The sequence below is a fragment of the Chelonia mydas genome, chromosome 11 (assembly GCF_015237465.2).
Source record: "Chelonia mydas isolate rCheMyd1 chromosome 11, rCheMyd1.pri.v2, whole genome shotgun sequence".
Lineage (NCBI taxonomy): Eukaryota > Metazoa > Chordata > Testudines > Cheloniidae > Chelonia > Chelonia mydas.
The window spans coordinates 51389301-51411195 of record NC_051251.2 but is presented as its reverse complement, the minus strand read 5'-3'; the positions used below and the strand labels follow the sequence as shown (position 1 = coordinate 51411195).

Sequence of the window (21895 nt, the reverse complement as noted above, 5' to 3'; positions counted from 1 at the left end):
TAATTAGAATAATATAACACTACTACTTTATAGTTCTATAGAACCTTCATTAAAAGACAGCAGAGAGCTGAACAAGCATTAATTAGTTAAATCTCCTCCTGACGTAGCTACGTTTTAATACTACCACTTTATAGATGGAGAAACTGAAGCAAGGAGAGGCCTCAGTGATTTGTCCAAGGTCACTCAACAAATCAGTAGCAGAGCCACAAATAACATCCACATCTCCTAAGTCTCATCTCCAGGCTCTAGTCACAAGAACATTTTACTTCATCTTTTATTTTACATTACAGTTTTATTTTAAGGATAGTGTTTTCCTTTGTGGATTTAAGTCAGACTTCCATCATTATTGCAAAATTGTTTCTTTTTTCTCATTTTTAAGATGTTATTCAAAAAGGTGACATACAGACAGCTCTGAAAACTAAGGCCATGTGTACAATAGTGAGCTTACAATGGCATGGCTGTAAAGATGCAGCTGCGCTGCTGTAAGATCGCTCGCGTAGCCACTCTATGCCAATGGGAAAGCTCTCTCGTTGACATAATAAAACCACCTCCACGAGCAGCGGTAGCTATGTTGGCGGGAGAAGCTTCTCCTGCTGACATAGCGCTGCCCACACTGGCGCTTCTGTGGTGTCAATTATGTTGCTCAGGGGGTATTTTTTTCACACCCCTGAGCGACGTAAGTTATACTGACAAAATTGGTATTGTAGATATGGCCTATGTCTTCTCTTTATTCAGAGGTATAGCACATGCAGTGGCAATGTAACACTGCCCCATCAATGAACTAACATGCTTCAGACCTGACCTGGAGCAAACAAATCAACAGGGTACCAGAGACTGAATCTTGGGCTAGCTGCTGAGACAGCGATAGCCAACAAGAAAGCCAACTCTGATGTATACACTTGTCCATTAGGAACTGGACTGCTACCATCAACTCATTGTGTGTCAATAAATAGAAATCAGGTGGCAACTTTCAGAAATTCCCTTGGTTGAATTCCAGACAGTGACCTAGCAATGAAATACAGACACAAACCAGATTATGCAAATTGCTCTGGGAATTTATGCAGAACTCCAGTGTGAGCAGATGCCTTTCCCAACCTTCTGTAAAAGAAAGTCTGAACACACTGTAGTCAAAAACTAATCCCCCACTCCCTGGGGCTTAGCTTTATTAAACAAGAAACTAACAATAAAATAACAGTTGCTTAAGCTTTCTTGCCAGGCTTGGTTGTGCTAAAGGTTCTTATATCAGGACTGTTTAATCCACACCCTAGAGGGGTTCTCAGAACAAAATTTTTGGTGGCCTCAGAATGCAGCCACCAACTCTTGCTGGTGACCACTCTGACAAATTTTCCTAAAATACTTCATTAACTTTAGGAAAAACAAATAAATATGCACATATACATGTCCAAATCATAATTTATTTATGTAGGAGTTTTTTGCAGACTAAATAATAATGTACAGTTGTAAGTTGGTGCCCCTGGCCCTGGTGCCTTTCCCTGTCCTCCTCAGATCCCCCTGATCCCTGCTGTCTTCACCCACTCCCCTAGTCTCCCCATCACCCTCACAGGCCCCGCTACTTCCTCCCCACATTGCCCTGAGCTCACTTCCATGGCCTCACATCCCAGGCTCACCCCACTCCTTGCCTCTTGACCATGACGCCTAGTAAGACTGGCCCTGCTGAAGCTCCGCCCCCCTGGGCTGAAGCCCAGAACCAGACCCCCATGGCTGAAGCTGGCGGGAGAAGGGGCTGAAGCCCATCCCCGGAGTCCCTTGGCTTTGCCCCTTCTCCCATCTCTAGCCAGGAGGCTATCATGGCCGCAGGAAAAACCCCTGGTGGCGGCATTTGAGAAACACTGCCCTAGACACTACCTATCCAAAGAGCCACTCCCGCCTCCATTGTATCTGGTTGGACTAACAAGCCACCTATTTCAGTGAGTCTGATGAACCCACCCACAGCTTTCCCTGTTAACAGGGTGGTATGTTTCAGGCAAACAAAATCAGTGTAGGACATGGAATTTCAGAAAAGCCAGAGCTTGTAAAAAACAAATTTTAGGACATTTCCAAATTTTGGATAATCAGAGTTAAACTGTATCTGTCACCCGAGCCACCTAGGCCGCCTTACACTGGAATCCTTACTCACACAAAGTAGTTTCCTTGAAACAAGTAAAGATTACTCCTGTGAACAAGGTTTGCAATACTACGCCATTAATTTTCTTCAGAGGCGAGGGTAAGACTCTTCTTGTAAGGATTACTCCTATAAATGAGAAATTGGGCCCTTAATATTCTTTGGAAGAGGAAAGGTTTGAAAAGTAATTTTGTAAAAGTTTCATGCTCTCTGCTGCACTCTGGAACCTATGCAGAGTTAGCGTAATTGTGGGCATGCATTATGTTTTCAATCTTATTTAAATTATGGCCAATAAAAATAGTATGTTAATATAAAGTATTCTTATTTCACAAAAAAAAAAAACCCCAAAATAATGAGAAACCATGGTGTTATAATGTGTGACTGTACAAAGAGCCTCCAGTGCCTCCATAAAATCTTGATCAGAAAGTTTGTTTCGAGTTATTAAAATCCAGATTAATCTAGGGCATCTCCACTGGATTGCTGATTCAAATACTTTGTGTTGTAAAGAAACTTCTAGGTATTTTGCAGTACAATTTCTTTGGATTTGGGCTGAGCTCTCTGCATCTATGGTAGCAGAACAATATCTTGAGGTGACAAAGTTAGGTTTTTTTCTGTTTAAGTTTTGGGCCATACGACTCACTGAGATACTGGGGTAATGGGTGAACTACAAACCACAACCTGATATTCAGACCCATGTTGCCAGTGGCTAGTGAGAAACAGCATGTGATGGTGGGGAGGAAGGAGAGGTGTACTGGGTCAATTGCTGGTGGAAACTGCCAATGTCTACAGATTGTTTATTAAGCAAAAGTTATGTACACGATTCCTAAAAATCAGATGTCAGCCTGTCATCCCCTCAAGATGATGTTGGCAATTTAGCTCACTATCAAGAAGTTTTGAATCTTCCTCTTTTGATTAAGATCAGTATTAAGTAGGATGTGGCAAGGGAACTCACACAGTATTAGACATATCACATCTACTGAACCTTGTCACACTAGTTACAGATGTGGGTATGACACAGAAACAGCCCTTGTTGCTTTATTTTATCTCCTTCTTGCAATTGATAATGATGATAATACCAGTATGGATGTTTGATATCTATCAACTGTCTTCAACACCATGGATCATGAGCTCAGATGCAGAAGTGGCTGGGTTTGTTCTTGAGTGGGTCGATTCTTTCCTAGCTGAGAGATCCAGAGGGCTCTTTCTTATTATTGCAGGGGGTTCCTCATTTTCACTCCTCTTGTTAGAAGTACGCTTGATTTCACTACGAGAGATGGGGTCATACACAATAACCACTGAAAATTTCTACTGACTTTCTGTGGGCTTCCACAAGTTTTGAACAGATCCAGATTCTGATACCCTTACTCACAAGTGAAATACTATTGTACTCCATGAGCATTCCCAATGGAGTAAGATACATGAGTAGTCAGGAGGCATGAATGATGACAGTACCTTCAATAAACCAATCATAAGAAAATACTGTGTCTCCATCTCAGCTGATGCAGACAGTGCAAATGAGCACCTTGTTCAGTGTTTGAGGGAGGCTGGAGCACAGATAGGAGATGCGTCAAATCCCATTCAGATAACATGGTGATATTTGTAGTTTAGGGGAAGCAATACAAGAAATTGGTGGAAATTATATTGGCCCCCATGGCTGCCGCTTGGTATTTGAGTTTGCAATTTGGGAATAACTCAAATATCTACTATACTTTCTAAGAAAGGACATTGGGATTTCTACATTGTGAACAAACCAGTTCTTACAACATGCGTCAGTGACATTTTGTACTTAGCAAAGATATAATGTTATTTTTCATTCGCTGAAATATTTAAAGAATAAAAAATTTTCTGCATCAAGAGAAACTGATCTATTTGCCAAGTTTTTTTTGTCTGGGAAAGAAAGCATTGTTTTCTTCTGGCTTCAGCCAATATTTTTTGGTAACATGCTAACTTTTAAAATATCCTGTTAAAAAAAATATTATAAAAAGGTACTGTTCTGATTAGTACCATCTGAAGACTTTGAAAAAATAAAAAAAGTTAAATGTTCTAGTTACAAAAGCCTGAAAAACAGCCTCTGACATGGCCAATGACAACATTTTTCATACTTGTTTTCTGCTGCATGCCAAGATTGCATCCTATTAATCAAATGTGAAATGTGACAACTATGTAAAATTCCATTGACTTCAGTGAGGCTCTAAGTGGGCACGGAGGTCCACTAGGTGGTTTTCTTTGCAAGAACGGGGTTTAGGTGTTTGCACATTTGTGCCCGTAAGTGTGAAAACTAAACTAGTATGGCCAACAATCTCTAAACCAACCACTGTTCAGGCAGTGTCATTTCTGGTGTTTTTATAAAGACAGATATGTTAAAGCAAGTTTACAATGATTCATTAGATCTGCTCATTGGCCCAAATTAAGTCCTCAGTTACACCCCTACATGCTCAGTGACCTTAAGCGGGATGCCTAGATGTAACTCCTAGCAGAATTTTGCCCATTAACTTTAGCATTAAAATATACATATTTATAATTGATGTATATTTTTAAAAGGAGACTTTTACACCCTTCCATAACACAGGAGAAATTTCCCCAGTATACTACCATCCAGTTTTCCATCTTAAGTCTAACTTAATACCAGAGAAGACTTACCAGTTTAACATCAATGCTTGTGGCATTGGCATCCAAGGAATTCTCTATCAGCTCCTTCACTACACTAACAACTGATGTGATCACTTGAGAACTTGAAAGGAGCCGGACAGTTTCAGCTGGCAACTGCTTCATCCCTGGGCTTTTAGAATCAGAGGAGCTGGATGGAAAGAGATAATAGAACAAGAATTTAAAGAGTGTATTACAAACATGATGACATTTTTATTCAATCACTTTTCAATTATCAAAAATGCATTACATTTAGTTAGGTGAATCATGCAATTAGGGAAACAGTAAGAACTATATATTCACAAGGAGAGATCTTGTGTAGGGTCAGGCCCTATATCAGAAAAACACTAGTTTGACAGTAGAGAACTTCTACATTAGACAATGCAAGGATTCAGAGTAATACTGAGCAACGGACAAAACAGTACATAGTCCCATGGTTATTTTTTCAGGTACATTTGTTTTCTGTTCAATACTAACGAGAGCGCTTACGTGTTCCTTGATTAAATGATTACAGTATATGGTCCTGATCCTAAATCATATCTGTATAGGTGGACCCCTCTTGCCCATGAGGAGCCCAGGATTGGTGCCAAAATCTGAAAGTCACAAACCCCTCTTTTTTCTAACCCTTCTGACACCAGGCTTTTTAAAGTCTACCTAAAATTACTGAGATATTACTCAGATATGTTGTGAGGGTGTAACGCATACTGACTTAACTGGAGTTATGTACAATCTAAGAGCAGAATATGGCCCACAGAGGGCTGGGTTTTGGTCTGTTAGAAATGGTCATATTCAGTGATAGTGTGGACTAGGGCAGAAGCATGAGAATAGAAGCCAAGGACTCCAAAACTCCAATCCTGACTCTTTATAGACTCACCATGTGCCTTAAGCAGGTCATTAATTTCTGAATGCATCCGATGAAGTGAGCTATAGCTCACGAAAGCTTATGCTCAAATAAATTGGTTAGTCTCTAAGGTTCCACAAGTACTCCTTTTCTTTTTGCAAACACAGACTAACATGGCTGCTACTCTGAAACCTGTCATTAATTTCTCTGTTTCTATATATCCCTTATCAGTAAAATGGGAATAATACTTACTATACCTGCCACAAAGGGGTGCTATTATTACTTATAAAACACTTACATACTGCCATAAACATACACAGTGCTTTACAAATAAAGATAAAGACATATTCCCTGCACTGAACTGTTCACAATCTAACATCCTGATCCTGCAAATGCTTATGCATATACTTACCTTTACATACCTTGAACCTAATTATACTCACATGTAAAGTACATGCATAACGGCAGAATTGGGGCAATAAGGTGGAGATTAGTTAATGTTTATACAGCTCTTTGAAGATTTAAATTGTTATATACATGCCAACTATAATATTATTAGCTTTGTCTTTAAAAAGGACAGTGACAGAGAATTTCAATAAGCATTTCAAATAATTTTTAAACTACTGATTTTACAGTGTCCTCTCAGACACTTGAGCATTTCCTCTGCCAAGTTTACCCTTAATCAGTTGGTAAATATTGATATTTCCCCACTGTGTTTTAAATTGAAATTAGCATGACTGATTGTGTAAAAACAAAACAAAAAACTCCAACTTCAGCTTGCTGAATGTTTTTATTTGACCATAAGTATCACTGACACTAAGTTCTGGGGATAGTCTACGTTGACAGAAGCAAGCAGTGGACCTATAGAAGGGATCTCAGCCACAGCTATTCATGCACAACAGTCCCACATCTTTCCCCCTTCCTCTGTGAGAGCAGACAACTCTATATAAAGGACACTCCATAGGATAGTGGTAAAACTCACAATCTAACATAGGGTGCACACTGCCTGCACACTATGGAGTCCAGCTCCTCATGGCCTACCTGAAGCAACTATTCAGGGAACAGGGGATCTGTCAACAAACAGGATCAGAGGCCACTGACTTCAGAGGAAGGGGGGCAGCTACATAGACTGCTCCATAAGGACATGGGAGCAGTTCTGTTGCCACTGTGAGCCCCTAAATGGAGGGTTTCTTTCCTCCACACCAATGCCTTTATAGAGAAAAGGGCATTTGGACTGGGCTGTGGAAAGAGGACTGGTCTCTATATATTAGTCACAGAGACCTCCCTTCAACCTGGGCATCCTTCTGCCTGTTCATTAAGAATAGTCAGTCTTTAAATAAAAAAAGACAAGATTATTTCTCTCAGAGGACAAGGGCAAAGATCAAAAGGTGGCAGAGCTGGACTCTCTGGTGGTTAAACCATACACACTGCAACCAAAGCAGGGCATATATGGAAACTGGTTGAATTACAATTGTTGTTGTGTGGGTCATAAATTTGAATCTCTGGATTTCTGTGCATGGAAAATCTCAACCACAACTTTAACAGTGTGTGTATGGGGAAGGGGAAAGGAGTTGTTACCCCATTAGCTGATAATACAGTGTATATCCACTTCTAAGATAATCGCTACAGCAGTGAGAACTTCATGCTCTGGAAAAACTGTTGCAAAAACTAACCATACACACAAGCCTCTTTCAAGTCCCTAGCCTATTCTATATAGATTATTATACCTCACCCATCACCATAGTGTCTGAGTGCCTTCAAGTAGTGTGTTGGGTTTGTTTGTTTTTTTAATATAGATGCTGCTATGTGTTTGTTAGAGAAGGCAGGTCAAAGAAGTGCACCTATTACGTGGAGAAAAAGTTGGTGAAGGTTTGTGATGGTCCTGAGTTCTTGGGGGCGTTCATCCCCATGGTCTGATACTGACCCTGAAAAAGCCTCTGTTTACTGCATTGTCTACTCCCTCCCCACTTTTAAACCCACATTTACCTGTTTATCTCACACTTTAGTATCATTTCACCTGTACTGCCGTACCTTATTCACATCAAAGTGCGGAACTAAACACATGAAGTGACAGCAAATACCAGTGAGGCTAACAATCCAATGACAGGTTTCAGAGTAACAGCCGTGTTAGTCTGTATTCGCAAAAAGAAAAGGAGGACTTGTGGCACCTCAGAGACTAACAAATTTGTTTGAGCATAAGCTTTCGCGAGCTTTTGTGAGCTGCATCCGATGAAGTGAGCTGTAGCTCACGAAAGCTTATGCTCAAATAAATGTTAGTCTCTAAGGTGCCACAAGTACTCCTGTTCTTTTAACAATCCAATGTTATTTTAAACTCCCTGCACTAGCAATTGAAACCTGCCCCCCTCAGCCTGTGCTCCCCTCTCCACCTCCTGGGCCTTGCCGAGGGATGTGACAGTTGTCCACCTCCGGCCTGGTTCCCAGAGGAGCTGAGGGAGCACCCACGACTCCCGCTACACTCGGCAGAGGCTGCTCGGCGTTTCTCACCATCAGGCTCCTCCTCGCCACCGGCCTTTCCCCCGGGGCCCGGCCGAGGCACTTGTCTCTTCCCTTCCCGCTGTTACTTCTGGCCTATGGCGGAGGCAAACAGCGACTCCCCCCCGCTACACGTGCTGCGCTAGAGCCGCCTTCCGCCCCAAAGATCAACCCAGCGCCGCCTGCTTCCGGGCCATCGGCGCCTGCAGCTGAGCGTAGCGCCATTACCTGCCGCTCCCGCCGAGCCCAGCTCCCGCGTCCCGGCTCCGCAGCGCTCTGCGGCGCGCAGGGCCCCAGGGGGGATCGCTGGCCCCGCCTCGCTGCTGGCCCCGCCTCCCCCCGCCTGCACCACTAGGCGGCCGGCGCGTACGGCCGCAGTGCCGCGCTCCGCAGCGGGCAAGCCGCCGGAGAGCTGGTTGGGAGCGGCGAGCTCAGCAGCGGGGCGATCGGTTCGGCGCCGCGGAGGGGAGGCGAGCCCAGGCGGTAGGTCCCCTTCCCCCCTTGCTGTGGGTCGGATGGAGCAGCGGGGAGGAGGGTTGTGCCCAGGGGAAAAGGGGGCTGCCGTAGTTGTGCGCGGTGGTTTGTGTACAACCCAGATCCAAAGGGCCCCACGAAGAGGGCTGCACTCCTCCGGTAACAAAGCAGCAGCAGGCCCCTGCACACACCATCTCTTGCGCTGGGGCTTGGATAGGGGCCTACCCCTGTTTTTCTATAAAGGCTCCTACCTTTCAGTGCATGAGATCTCTGCCCTGCAGCAAATGGATCTAGTTTGCTGGCGGGCTTTGAGGTCTGCCTTTGCCCTGATCGTAGGGCAGATTGGCCCCGATGGAGCAGAAAACGAAACGAAGGTGAACTTTTCAAATTCACACTGAATGCAGGTAGCTAGAATCAGGATCTAGAGTGGCTATTGTCTGTGAGTGAAGCTGCTGTGTAGAGAGAGTGTGTGTAGTCTCCCATGCTGCAATCCGCAAAATAGCGAAGATGCATGATGAGGGGGCGTAAAGGGTTTTACCCGTATCTGCCTCTCAGCTGGGATATAGAGTAGCTGGCCTCTTGTTTTAACAGGGAACTCATTGCTAGTATATGATAGAAGGATAGTTATTCCTCTTTTCAAAGATTGGCGTCTGCCTTAAAAACTCTGTATTCAAGTGGTCGAGAACTAAAGCATTTTACAGGCCTGGGGACACTCACTGTCTTCTGAAACGTTTTAAAATTTCGTGGGCCAGATTCTAATCTCTATTACCCTGAAGACTATATCTGGAGTTAATTCCATTGGCTTCACTGGGCTTGCTCTGGATTCCGGCGGGTGTGACATCAGAATCTGATCTCTCTTTGGTAAATTGTGTGTGACCATGAAGCTAGAAGGGGCAAAAACAATTGAGAAACACTTAACTTGATAAATGGCTTTTCAAACAGATTAACTGTAGCAGTGGCCACTATATGTGTGTATGCATATGTGAGGAGAACATAAGAATGGCTATACTGGGTCAGACCAAAAGTCCATTTAGCCCAGTATCCTGTCTTCTGACAGTGGCCAGTGCCAGGTGCCCCAGAGGGAATGAACAGAACAGGTAATCATCAAGTGATGCATCCTTTGTTGCCCGTTCCCAGCTTCTGGCAAACAGAGGCTAGGGACACCTTCCCTGCCCATCCTGGCTAATAGCCATTGATGGACCTATCTTCCATGAATTTATGTAGTTCTTTTTGGAACCCTGTTATAGTCTTGACCTTCACAGCATCCTCTGGCAAGGAGTTCCACAGGTTGACTGTGTTGTGTGAAAAAATACTTCCTTTGTTTGTTTTAAACCTGCTGCCTACTAATTTCATTTGGTGGCCCCTAGGTCTTATGTTATGAGAAGGAGTAAATAACACTTCCTTATTTACTTTCTCCACATCAGTCATGATTTTATAGACCTCTATCATATCCCCCCTTAGTCGTCTCTTTTCCAAGCTGAAAAGTCCCAGTCTTATTAATCTTTCCTCATATGGCAGCCATTCCACACCCCTAATAATTTTTGTTGCCCTTTTCTGAACCTTTTCCAAGTCCAATATATCCCATATTCAAGATGTGGGCATACCATAGATTTATATAGAGGCAATATGATATTTTCTGTCTTATTATCTATCCCTTTCTTAAGGAGGATGGGAATTGTTTTGCTTTTAAACTTTCTGTAACTGGTTTTTCATTAATCAGACCTTAATGTGAAGTTTCTGTCTTACCGTTGTGCTGTACTGTTTTCTAAGGGTCTAGCTGGCTTGGAAAAGCCCTTATTGCAGCATGGTAGCAAAAGGGGTTAAAAAAAGAAGTCAGTAGCACTAAATCACTTCTGCCCCATTTATCCCTGCCCAGCCTCAGCACCCAACATGGGAGAGGCAGCATCAGCGTGTGGACTAGAAACACAATTTACCTTAAATATAGGCTGAAAATAGAGCTAACAATTAGAGTTTGACCAGGAGGTCTCTTGGTTAGGGGCCATCTGTAAAAGAAAAGGAACTATAGTCCTACTTGTCAGACTGAGCGGGTGCACCTAGAGCCTCTGAAATCAGAGGACCAGCTAATTTCTTTTTCCTTCTGAGACAATAAACTGCATGGAATTCAAGTTTACTGTATATGCCTTTCAGCTGACACCTTAGAACTGAGCTCTCACCAGCTTGCATTGACAAAGAAAAACATCTGAGGCTTTTCATAAGAGTACAGATTGCACTATTCTCACTGCCTAATATATCCTCTTTCCCCTCAGTTCCCAAACAACGGTCACCTCTCATATGTGCATCTCACATACACCTTTTTCTGAAATGTGCTGAATGCCATTTGGGTGCTGTCTTCCACTCTAGAGGTGGCTGCCTTTCTGTGGTCTGGCATGTAGAACTTTAAAGTGCATTGAGATGAAAAGTTATATAATGTTATATACATTCATAGTTTGTAAAGAATAGTTCATCCATTGTTTCATTCCTCTTAAAAAGTTTCAATATGCCAAAAAATGGCTTGGATTCTGGCCAGAACCAGAGCTCATCTTTGTAGTTGAGAGAGAGAGAGTCAATCATAGAATATCAGGGTTGGAAGGGACCTCAGGAGGGCATCTAGTCCAACCCCCTGCTCAAAGCAGGACCAATCCCCAATTTTTGCCCCAGATCCCTAAATGGCTCCCTCAAGGACTGAACTCACAACTCTGGGTTTAGTAGGCCAATGCTCAAACCACTGAGCTATCCCTTCCCCCCTCTCTTATTAAGCCAATTAAATAAGAAGACATTGCAGAGGCAAAGGCTTGGGTGATTTCTACAATTTATATACAGTACTAGAACAATTTGGATTCTCCCCTTAAAATGTTTTGTTGATGGTGGGAACCACTACCACATTTGAAGGCAGAGAGTGTTTCTGATTGGAGCGTTGTAATTCATCCTTTTATGTGCAGATTTGGAAATAGGTTTGTGCAAGAACTCACTGCAAACAGCATCACCCCAGATGAATCTGTGGTTTGCAAGATTGATCTGTCTATCTAATCTTGCTAGGCTGATAACTTCAGTTGGCCTGTTTTAGGCGGCGAGAAATATATTTTTCTAGAAAATGAATAGAAGTAGTTCTAGCCTTACAGGCCATGACACCATGAACGAGGCACCATTTTTTAACAAGTGATGGATAAAAATGGAAGACGTCATTTTAGAACCCAGGACCAAAGGGGTGGTGCAGAGGAGGACCGGGACTTCTCCACCTCAGGTGCCTCACAGGCAAATAAATTATTGTGAAGCACTTTTCACTTAGAGATCTCAAAGCGCTTTGCAAACATTAAGCCAAACAAAACCCTATCAGGTAGGAAAACTGAGGTACAGAATGCTTGAGTTATTCTAGTAGCTGAATCGTTGAGTGTGTTTTGTTTTTTGTTTTTGTTTTTTTTAAGTAACAAATTGCAAATCCCAGTGGTGATTGAACCTGGTGATAGCTACAAGCATGGTTGAGAGGTCTATTTGTTGAGACTATTTCCATCACTTCACACTGATTCAACTTACATTATAGTCTTCAGACGATGTTTGGGGGTGTGGTGTGGATGATTGTGTTGATTTGTGTGTGGGTTATATTGCACTGGAAGAGTTGTATGGATTTGTGTGAGTGGAAAATGAGGGGTTTGTGCTGCATGTGTCAGGTGACTGTGTTTGTGTCTAGGGGGTGGTGCTGGAAGATATGTGTTGATTTGTGTGGGTGGCAGTTGGACACACAGGTGTTGCAGTTGGGACAAATAGTCCACCATGCATGCATTCTCCCTCACTCAACCTAATAAAATTGCCACATGCAAATTTGCTGTACAGTAAGGGTGGTGACCGGCTGAATTACCTATGTTGTAACAATGGTCTCTAGGGTACTTGACATAACATATATACAGATCATACTGTAGCTGTACACCACATAGGTATAATTTGTAAAGTTAAAATGGGTGAGAACTTAAAAATTGGACAGTAACAGACCATGAGTCCCAGTGATGACTCGACCGGGGGATATTATGAACTTCAGCCATGGCTGTAACTGTTTCCATCACTACATACTGACTCTTTGGATATTCTAGGCTTCAGAATGGCAATCCTCTAATCTTGTTGTACAGATATTCAAGATCAAACTATGAGTCAATGTCAGAAGACAGAACTTTTGACTTCAAAGTCCTGTGTTCTACCCAATACACATGCTCTTTCTAGCTATGTTACCCCATTAGAGATTATTTATAATAATAGTCTCTCTCCTGGTCTTAAAATTAGATGTGAGATATACTGACTATCTCTAATATATGAATCCTGTGATATCAGTCTTCATACAATTTTATTTTTATAGAGCAAAATGAACGTAGGAGTTGCCCATAGCGAGGTAAATCCAAACACCAGGGTGATGAACAGTCGTGGAATGTGGCTGACCTACGCACTTGGAGTTGGTATGCTTCATATTGTCTTGCTCAGCATTCCCTTCTTCAGTGTTCCTGTTGCATGGACCTTAACAAATGTGATTCACAATCTGGTGAGTATAGTACTCTGTCTTGTAACAGACATTAAGAAATTAGCTGGCATTTATGTATATATGTTTGTGTGATGTAGAAGAGGAGAAAGATACAAAGGACTCTAGGTTGTGTAGACAATGAAATCCTAAATGGCCAAACAAACTGTCTTATCTTCTGCAGTGAGCTTACTCACAAGCCAGAGTGTTAGGCATTTACAATGGAAATTTACTGTTTTTAACAAGGGCAAAAAAACAGAGAAGGTAAAAGATGCGGTTATTGATTTTAGTGTTCAACCAAAGATTTTTGAATCGGGGAAATGGTTTAAAATGTTTTTAAAAGGTTTTTAGAAAACTAAACCAGAATGTTACAAATCATAAATGCCAATTGGTTACTAATAACTATGCACTCTGTTCTATTTGTAAGGAGATGAGCCTTAAATATTAGTGGGAGTAGCAAACATATTGAGGAGAACATACTCTGTGTAACCCCCTTGTATTAGCTATTAATCTAGCTGAAGAACTCTGAGGCAACCAAAAAAAAAAAATTACAGCATTTTACACAATCCTAGGATGGAAATATCTACTGGGCTTTATGCTTCTTGTTTACACTTTGGAAGAAGGGATTATATTAGCTCTGCATGATATAAAAAAGAACCCCCTATGTTCACACAGGGCCTGATCCAGCCCTCACTGAAGGCAATAGAAAGATAACTGACTTCAGTGGACTTTCGTTCAGGACTATAATTAAAATCTTTGCCCCAGATCCTGAAAACACTTATGCAGTAATTCAGTGGTACTACTGATTTGTATAAAATTACTCACGTGCATAAGTGTTTGTCCACTCAGAGCCTTGAAAAATAATTCTCGTAGAATCATAGAATTTAAAGCTGGAAGATGATGTAGTGGTCCCGAGTCTGACCTCCTGTATGTCACAGACCACCAACACCATCCAGCATCTGTGCGCTAAACCAACAACCAAAATTAGACCAAAGTATTACAGCCCACAGGAGACTAGACTATTATGTGCCACAAGCAGAGAGTGGGAGGGACCGAGGTGCACCAGTGCTCAAGGCACCCACAATGGCAGGGAAATTATTAAGTGAGATATACCCAGATAATCTGGGCAACTGACTCTCACCCATATGCTGCAGAGGAAGGCAAATAAACCCAAAGTCACTGCCAATCTGACCTGAAAAAAAATGCCTTCTCTTTTTGCTCAAACTGCCTTTTCTGCCTTAGGATGTTATAATTTTACAATGATCATTTAAAATTTTATAGATGTGAGTATAAATGTTATGTCAAGGTTAGAGAACCAGGGGCACAGTCCATCAGTTTGTGCCATAATTGAGATTCATTTATCTAGCATCCTGAGACCACCAACAACCCAGCATCAACAATAACGGCATGTCTACACATACAGCGCTCCTGTTGGCATAATAAAACAACCTTAGCGAGCAGTGATAGCTGTGTCAGTTGGTGTAACTTACGTCGCTCATGGAGGTGATTTATTCACACCATTGAGCAACATAAATTATGCCAACATAAGCCGTAGTGTAGACATAGCCTAAGACTTTACATGATCTGCCGCTATCTAGGGAAAAGATTGCTATCTTAAGAAAGGATGCTATCCTAAAAATGCAGTGTAAACATAGTTCTATTCAAGGGCTCTTGTTTTACTAACTAGACTAAAAGTTACCGAAGGGCCGAAGGGGCTTCATCACATTCTCTTCATCACTACAGGTTTCAGAGTAGCAGCCGTGTTAGTCTGTATCCGCAAAAAGAAAAGGAGTACTTGTGGCACCTTAGAGACTAACCAATTTATTTGAGCACTTTAATATTGTGTTTTATGACTACTGATTAGCAGCTCTGAACTTGTTAGAGCTCTTATTTACAGTCTGTTCCACCATATAATCTTTGCTATGTAATCTAGTGGATAGGGCATGAGATTGGGAACCAGGAAACTTTGGTTTTAATCCTGGCTTTGCAGTTGACCTGCTGACCTTGAGCAAGTCACTTCACTTCTTTGTGTGTCTTTCTCCTTCCGCCCTCATGCCCTCTTCTCCCTGTTTCTATACTTTCTGTCCAGGTTGCAAGCTCTTCATGGCACGAACTCTCTTATTATGTGCCTATACCTGTGCCTAGCACGATATAGCTCTGATCTCTGTTGGGGCCCTGAAGAGGCTACAGTAATACAAAACATTAATAATAATTAATAATGCTACTTTTTACAAAAATTTCTTTCCCCAGGGAATGTATGTATTCTTACATGCGGTAAAGGGAACTCCTTTTGAAACACCTGACCAGGGGAAAGCCAGGCTGCTAACACACTGGGAGCAACTGGACTATGGAGTACAGTTTACATCCTCACGAAAATTCTTCACAATCTCTCCAATAATTCTGTGAGTTCTGAACTGTTAGAATCATTCTATCTTGCGTGTGTACTTGAAATTTAATATAATACATATATTTGGAATAAAAACCTTGAATTAATCAATTAGTAATACTTTACATCTGTTAAATCTTTTTCCTCATTTATTTTTGTCTCTATTTGATAGGTTTACAGAACATGTGTTTGGAGATTAAATTAGTTTACAATCATTCTTTTCCAAGCAGATTTGAACCCCGTTATTGAAACAGAGGCCCAATTTTGCAAATATTAACAACCAAAAGGGTCTGTAGAATTAGGCTCTTTTATGAAGCTTAACAGTACATTTTCCTCATAAAGTACCATGTGTATGCTGAAAACAGTAACTCGATTCTCAGTATTTATGATTTCAACTTCTGTAAGCATCAAAAGTGCCTATCTCACATTTTCTGTGAAGTTTGCCATACTTCTTATTGAGTCTGATCCATAGCACTTCATGTCAGTTTTGCATTTTGCTAGTAGGATTGTTTCTATTTACGCAAGGTATGTAACAATGTAAATACAATTGATCAAAAACTTCACAACCCCAGCCAGTGTTGACGGAATTGTAATGGCAACAACTATGCAAATAGAAGGAAAGTCAGTTAAGTACTAAGGGACCAATCCTACAAAGTGCTAAGCGTCACCTGCAACATCATGTCCTACACCGCATTTGAAAAACTTACCAGACACCTAGTAGCCAAAGGACTGAATCTACTAGTAAGCAGCCAGATTTAGTGATAGGTAGCCATCAGCAAGATCCAAGGACAGTGTGCTGATGAAAGACCTATCCTTGTCCCCATCTGCTGCTGCTCAGGGTCTCCAGAGGCTTGTATGGAAGATGGCTAGTTTGTTTTTTGATCAAACTTGAAGCTTCCTTCTGCTTTTCTGGCTCTTGGGGGGGAAAAGGTCCTTTCTTGCTATTCTCCACCTTAGAGCCTCCTGGGGGATAGGATGCACACTACCCTTTTCCTCCCTAGCCTTCTAGCTACTTCAGGGGAATGAGATCTGTGCCACTCTGCCCCATCCCAGACTCATTTTGTCTGCCCCCTCCACCCAACCTCAAATTAGTCCAATACCTGCCTCTGGTGTTTGTTCATAGACTTTCTAAGCATCAGCTGAATGAAATTGACCTGATTCTATTCTCAGGATGCTAAATTGCAGCAATAAAATATCTCAGAGTCTTGCTATAGTTGTCCTCTTCTACAGCTTGTAAAAAGTGTTAGCAATAGCAGCACTGAGCTGTCTACAGACTTGGAAGAAGAACTCTAAATTGGTTCATACTTAGAAGGCTATTTCAAAATCGTACGGGCAAGAAACTTCTTAAATTTTTAACACTACTACACAGAAACAGATGTCATTGTCTTCTCCATTTTTTCAGGGAAAGCCTCCCATTTGCAAGACGTGGCAAGAATGCAAGAGCATTTTTCAAGCCCTGGCTTGCACAATATGTAAAAACTTCCCATTACACCACTTTAAGCAAAGAATAGTTCCCCGCCAAAAAAAACCCACGGAAATTCACAATTATCGCTTTGTTTTGTGGCTCTTTTTAGCAAAGAAGTAGACTGTAACAGCAGGAAAAAGGGTGAGATAGCTGGAATCCATGGCATGTTCTCTAACTTTTCCAGTCGAACTGGTTGTCAACTAGCTAAATTACAATAGCAAACTTGCAGTGGAAACATCAAAAGGGTTGCAGGCTTTTTTTTTAATACTTTGCTGACTGATCACAGGTCACTCAACTTCAGTGTCCTCTTTGCTTTAGAGGACTTCAAATGCCTTGTCACAGAGTTTATTAAACTAATTAATATTTATGAGAAATTTATTTAGGTTAAAATATAAAACTAATAACACCTTGTGCCATTTAAAACCTGAATTCTCAGCTGGCCTTGTAACTTTTGAGTGTCAGGACCTCAGGTTGAAAGGGTGGGGGAGGGAAAATCTAGCTTTTGTTTTTCAGAACCCTGACCCTAGGGTTGTGGGAGAAAGATACTCGGGCCATAATTTGCAGAAACTATAAAAGCATCTTAAAGCAGGAGAAATATTTCTGTTCTGTCCTCCTCCCTGCCCCCCAAATCCCCTGAATCCTTTCTTAGTCCCCTGATGACTTTACAATTTTTTTAAAATTCTCTTCATTTAACAAAAAACAAGATTTGTCAGCTGTCTTTACTCCCTTTGTTTCTGCAGGTATTTCTTGGCAAGCTTCTATACCAAGTATGATCCAGCACACTTCATCCTGAACACAGCTTCTCTCTTGAGTGTGCTTATCCCCAAGTTGCCACAGCTTCATGGTGTAAGAATCTTTGGCATCAACAAATACTAATCAGGAGATGTGAAACTGAAGCGTTCTGACCAAAACCTGCCATGGCTACTGCTTTTTCTCAGGTGAAGGAATGGGTAGTCTGCTGTGCCATTTATCTAGTAACATACAATGAGATACTTTCACACCTGAGATCTAATTGCTACTACTTTGGATGCAGTTTGGAAGGCAAGTAGACTTTTACAGGAAGATGCTTCTCAGTATTTAATGTGAATGGTAAATCTTTCAGAGAGAGGTTTTCCATGAGGAACTGGGCAGGCCCAGCTCTAAAACTTAATCAGCACTAAGAGAATACATATGCCCAGCCGACACAAGTGACTTGCAAAGAAGGTGTGAATAACTTAGTTGAAATGTAGGGGCAATTTTCACAAATCAGCCAGATAGCCGTAGTAAAAGCAAAGCAAGTTAATATGTAAACCCAGAATCCTCTGTTGGAGAACTGGTGAGGCCTCATGCTTAGATTATGTAAAAGTAGCCAGTTACTGCTTTTGGATTATAAATGGTTCACTTTTATAGTTTAAGGGTTGTCTGGCAACGCCTAGAGGTAGACAATGTAGTTGTTTTTTTTAACCTGGTAGCTGCTGTGATCTAATGGTGTACTTATATCTGTTCCTGAGACCTTAGTTACAAAGACATCTCCAGTCCTATATGTCAATTCAGGGGATTTCTACATCAGCTTGCTAGCCCACTTTTCATATACTAATGAAATACGTCAACATTGTTTTAACTTTCCAGACAGGGCTGCTAATCTGTTTTGAGAAACTAAAGCACAGAATTTCTAAAAACTGAAAACTTCTTATGGTGTAGATTTGGGCAGTCTTCTTTATTTGATTGCTAGGCCATGTTTTAGTGGTTAAGAGGTCTATAATGGCCTTTTTTTTTTTTTTTTTTTTTTTTTTAGAGGAGAGGCAGTCCAGTTTTGCAGGTTGCTGGAATATCCAGCAGAAACCACTTTCTCTAGCTAGTTAGATCACAAAGTAAAAGCCCAAACTGGTGGTGGGTGAACAACCAAGCTATAGATGTTACCTGTATGGTCCAGCAGAAGAAAATGTAGATGTTTGCATTTCTTGGAACACCTTGACAAGAAGTTCAAGAAACATGCAAGAATCTAAATTTCAGGGGTGACTCTGCTACTGTATAGTACTGTATAGTACTGTACTACCCTTGTGGATAATCAACTCTGTAATTAGAGTGATGGATGTATATGCTGAGGTCTCAGCATTTAGTTTTGTGTCTTGAAAAAGAGAGAGGATCCTGTAAGATATGCAGAGTAACTGCCAAGTGAAAGCAGCTTAGCACATTTTGAACTGGCTTGGATTTGGGGTGGAGAGAGAGGGGAGACAGGAACTTCCTTAGGTTATCATAAGAACTGTGGCCTTTAGGAGCATGGCCCTAGTTTAAGCCTTGGCTACAGGGATTGCAAGAATGTGTTCATGCAGCAAAATCAACACCTATAGAAAGATTTGCCTTGCAAAATTCAATCAAGTTTTTAGCCACTGGTGGGCGTATTTGTCTCCCTTAGCAGGAGAATTTTTCTGGCTACTTTGGCTGATGGAAGATTGGCTGTAGTTTGTCAGCAGTGAGCTATGAAACTTCATAGTAACTGAATGGCTCGTATGAACAGATGAATCTTCAAGTTAAACCAATAATTATGAATATAAAGTGATAACTGGCTACTTTAAAAAAAATCAAGTTTGCTTCATAGGGCTATGCTAGCTCTCTGAAAGTGTCTTGTTTTTGAAAATATTGTTTTATATAAAGGATAAATGATAATGACTTTGAGACTAGGAATCATATCAGCATTGTACTTTGTACTTTTGTTCATTTTAGCAAAAAATTTACAGCTGGTGATGTGCTTTTGTAAATAGATTGTTGATAGTAACATAGGATTAGTGTTTGAAACACTATGTAAAACTTGTCTAAAATTGAATAGGAAAACCTTTTCAATAATTGTACAACACATCACTGTACTAGGCTTTTTCCTTTTCTCCTTAGATACTTTTTTCCCAATGGCTTATGTGGTTTACAGAATTTAAAATAATTTGTCCTATGATGGTTTTATTTCTTTGTAGTATAAAACAAGTTGTTCAAAATACACATCTGGCTTTATTCTCTCCTCTGTAAGAACAAAACACTATGTTACATGGTACATTTTACTCCAGCCAACTATTCAATTTAATGAGGAAACGTACACACACCCACCCACCTATGTAATTTCTACAGATAGCAGTTAAGGGTCTTGTCTCTTTACATCACATACATTGTAGGGTACAACTGAATGTTTTATTTTCTTCATGTGCTTATATGATCAACTAGTACTGAGTCTGCTTCCAAATTATTAAACACACTTTAATGGGACAGAGTTGTCAAGGATTAAAAAGCTTACTTGGGAGCCTGCTTTAATTCTTCAAGTGTCATCTCAACTCTCAGTAAGTCTGTCCATATCTATGCAAAAAACCAAACAAACATGAAAATAAGGGACAAGAATAATATTGATTACATGGATGGAAGTCATCTGGAAGCTTTTGGTGTACCAATATACAATAGGGAGAGCTAGTAGCAATACCTATAGGTTACCTAGCACTCTGTTATAAGAGTCTTACTGCAGGTATCGTCTTTCCTTTATAAAACCCTGCATTTCAGCCTGAATGGTTGAAGCTTGACAACTTCTGCAACAAGTAAGGCAGGCCTCTACGGAAAATAGCCTCATTCACTACTCTTACATGATTTTTTGTACACTCTCCATCCTGTGCACTGAATGAGGCAGGGACCTTGTGGGGAAAAATAGTATGTGGTGATGTACTGAGGACTGTTGCATAGTGGATATGCATAAAGGGGCAAAACTAATATTGCACATGAAACTTTAAATCTATTTCCTAACTTCTGAGTGCTTGTCTTTGCAACTTTAACTTTCTTTTAATGTTTTTTTAAAATACAATAAATCCATAAGTACAGACTATGTGCACTAATCTAACTAATGTAAATTCTCACAGCCTTTGTAAACTCAGTTTCTTCACAGTTGCCTTCTCTATGCAAAATCCTCCTTTGCTCATTTCAGCCATAAAGCCCCTGCCTAATACTAGAACAGTCACCTAACAAATTTTAAGTCTACATAAAAAGCTATACTTGAAACCGTAATCTTGATCACACAGTACACAATATTCTATATCTTGTTTAAAGTGCAAGTTCTTGAGGCAAGGACTATATCCTCCTTTGTGTTGAGTATAACATCCAGAAAATAAATCTGAAACCAAGACCCAGCACAACGAGTAGGTATAAGGTATTGTAGATTTTTTGGAATGAGACATATTAATATTCAAAAGAACCTAAAGGACAGCCAGCTTTGAGCTATCAGCTAAATATCATTGCTTTCAACTACTTGCTACTGCTATGCAGTTTGGAGCGGTGCACATGATTAACAGCCTCAGCAGGGGCAGGATAAATCTGGACCATCTCTGATGTACCCTTGGGATGGTTTGAGGCAGGTAGCCCATGCTAACTTAGGCAGTGAGGTGGTGTTCTGCTAGGGGGCTGCGGACGGAGAGCACACCTGCAGAAGTGGCATTGAAAGCTACAATGAATGGCGTCAGCCTGTGGAAAAGCAGAGGATGACAATGCGCTTGTGCATGCGGTTGGGCCAAGTCTAACTGAACCAGGACCGGTCTCTGGTGCAGTGGTGAGCAGCACTAAATAGGCCCAGCAGAGCCAGCACTTGCTATGAGCAGCCTAAGCAATGGCTTAAGGCCTCAAGCAGCTCGAGGGAGCCCAGTATCAATGGGGGGGAGATAGTCCTCCTTAGGACCCCCACGGTATGGCACTGGGGCCCAGAGGTGCTTTGGGCTTTAGCCTGCCTGGCTCGCTGAGTCCGTGCTGGCCCTATTGCCCCCAGCACCACGGAGCGCAGGTCGCAGGCGGCGGTGCCAGTATGGCTGGTGGGGAAGGCTGAGTCCTAACTGCCGCCCGTCCCGCCCCGGGCCTTGCATCTGTCTCTGTCCCGGCCGGTGCGTCCCAGGCGCTCCTCGGGCAGCCTAGCGAGGTCTCCCACGGCCCCGCCCTGCCCCGGCCATCGCTAGGGGCGGGGTCACCCCGATGCGCCC

General features: G+C 41.6%; 2 protein-coding genes across 11 annotated transcripts in view; one reads left to right on the top strand and one right to left on the bottom strand.

Annotated features, from left to right (window-relative positions):
- Positions 1 to 9082, bottom strand: part of PMS1 (PMS1 homolog 1, mismatch repair system component) — an 85764-nt gene extending 76682 nt beyond the window's left edge. For 4 of the 10 annotated variants that reach the window (XR_005227270.2, XR_005227271.2, XM_037912044.2 and 1 more), the window contains exons 1-2: positions 8331 to 8408; positions 4763 to 4919 (exon numbers count right to left, since the gene is read on the bottom strand). Coding sequence is in view for 7 of the 10 variants with exons in the window: in XM_037912044.2 (XP_037767972.1) it covers positions 4763 to 4894 (132 nt within the window). In the remaining 3 variants the exon portion in view is untranslated. Of the gene's footprint in view, positions 1 to 4762; positions 4923 to 8114; positions 8426 to 8827 lie in introns of those variants that run through there. The other 6 variants (XM_043525608.1, XM_037912043.2, XM_043525609.1 and 3 more) reach the window with 6 other exon arrangements.
- On the top strand, positions 8453 to 19895 carry ORMDL1 (ORMDL sphingolipid biosynthesis regulator 1). The gene is made up of 4 exons (XM_007069892.4): positions 8453 to 8585; positions 12919 to 13098; positions 15325 to 15476; positions 17666 to 19895. Exons 2-4 carry the CDS (start codon positions 12925 to 12927, stop codon positions 17799 to 17801), a joined length of 462 nt encoding a protein of 153 aa, XP_007069954.1. The 5' UTR covers positions 8453 to 8585; positions 12919 to 12924; the 3' UTR covers positions 17802 to 19895.
- Positions 19896 to 21895: the final 2000 nt, after the last annotated feature.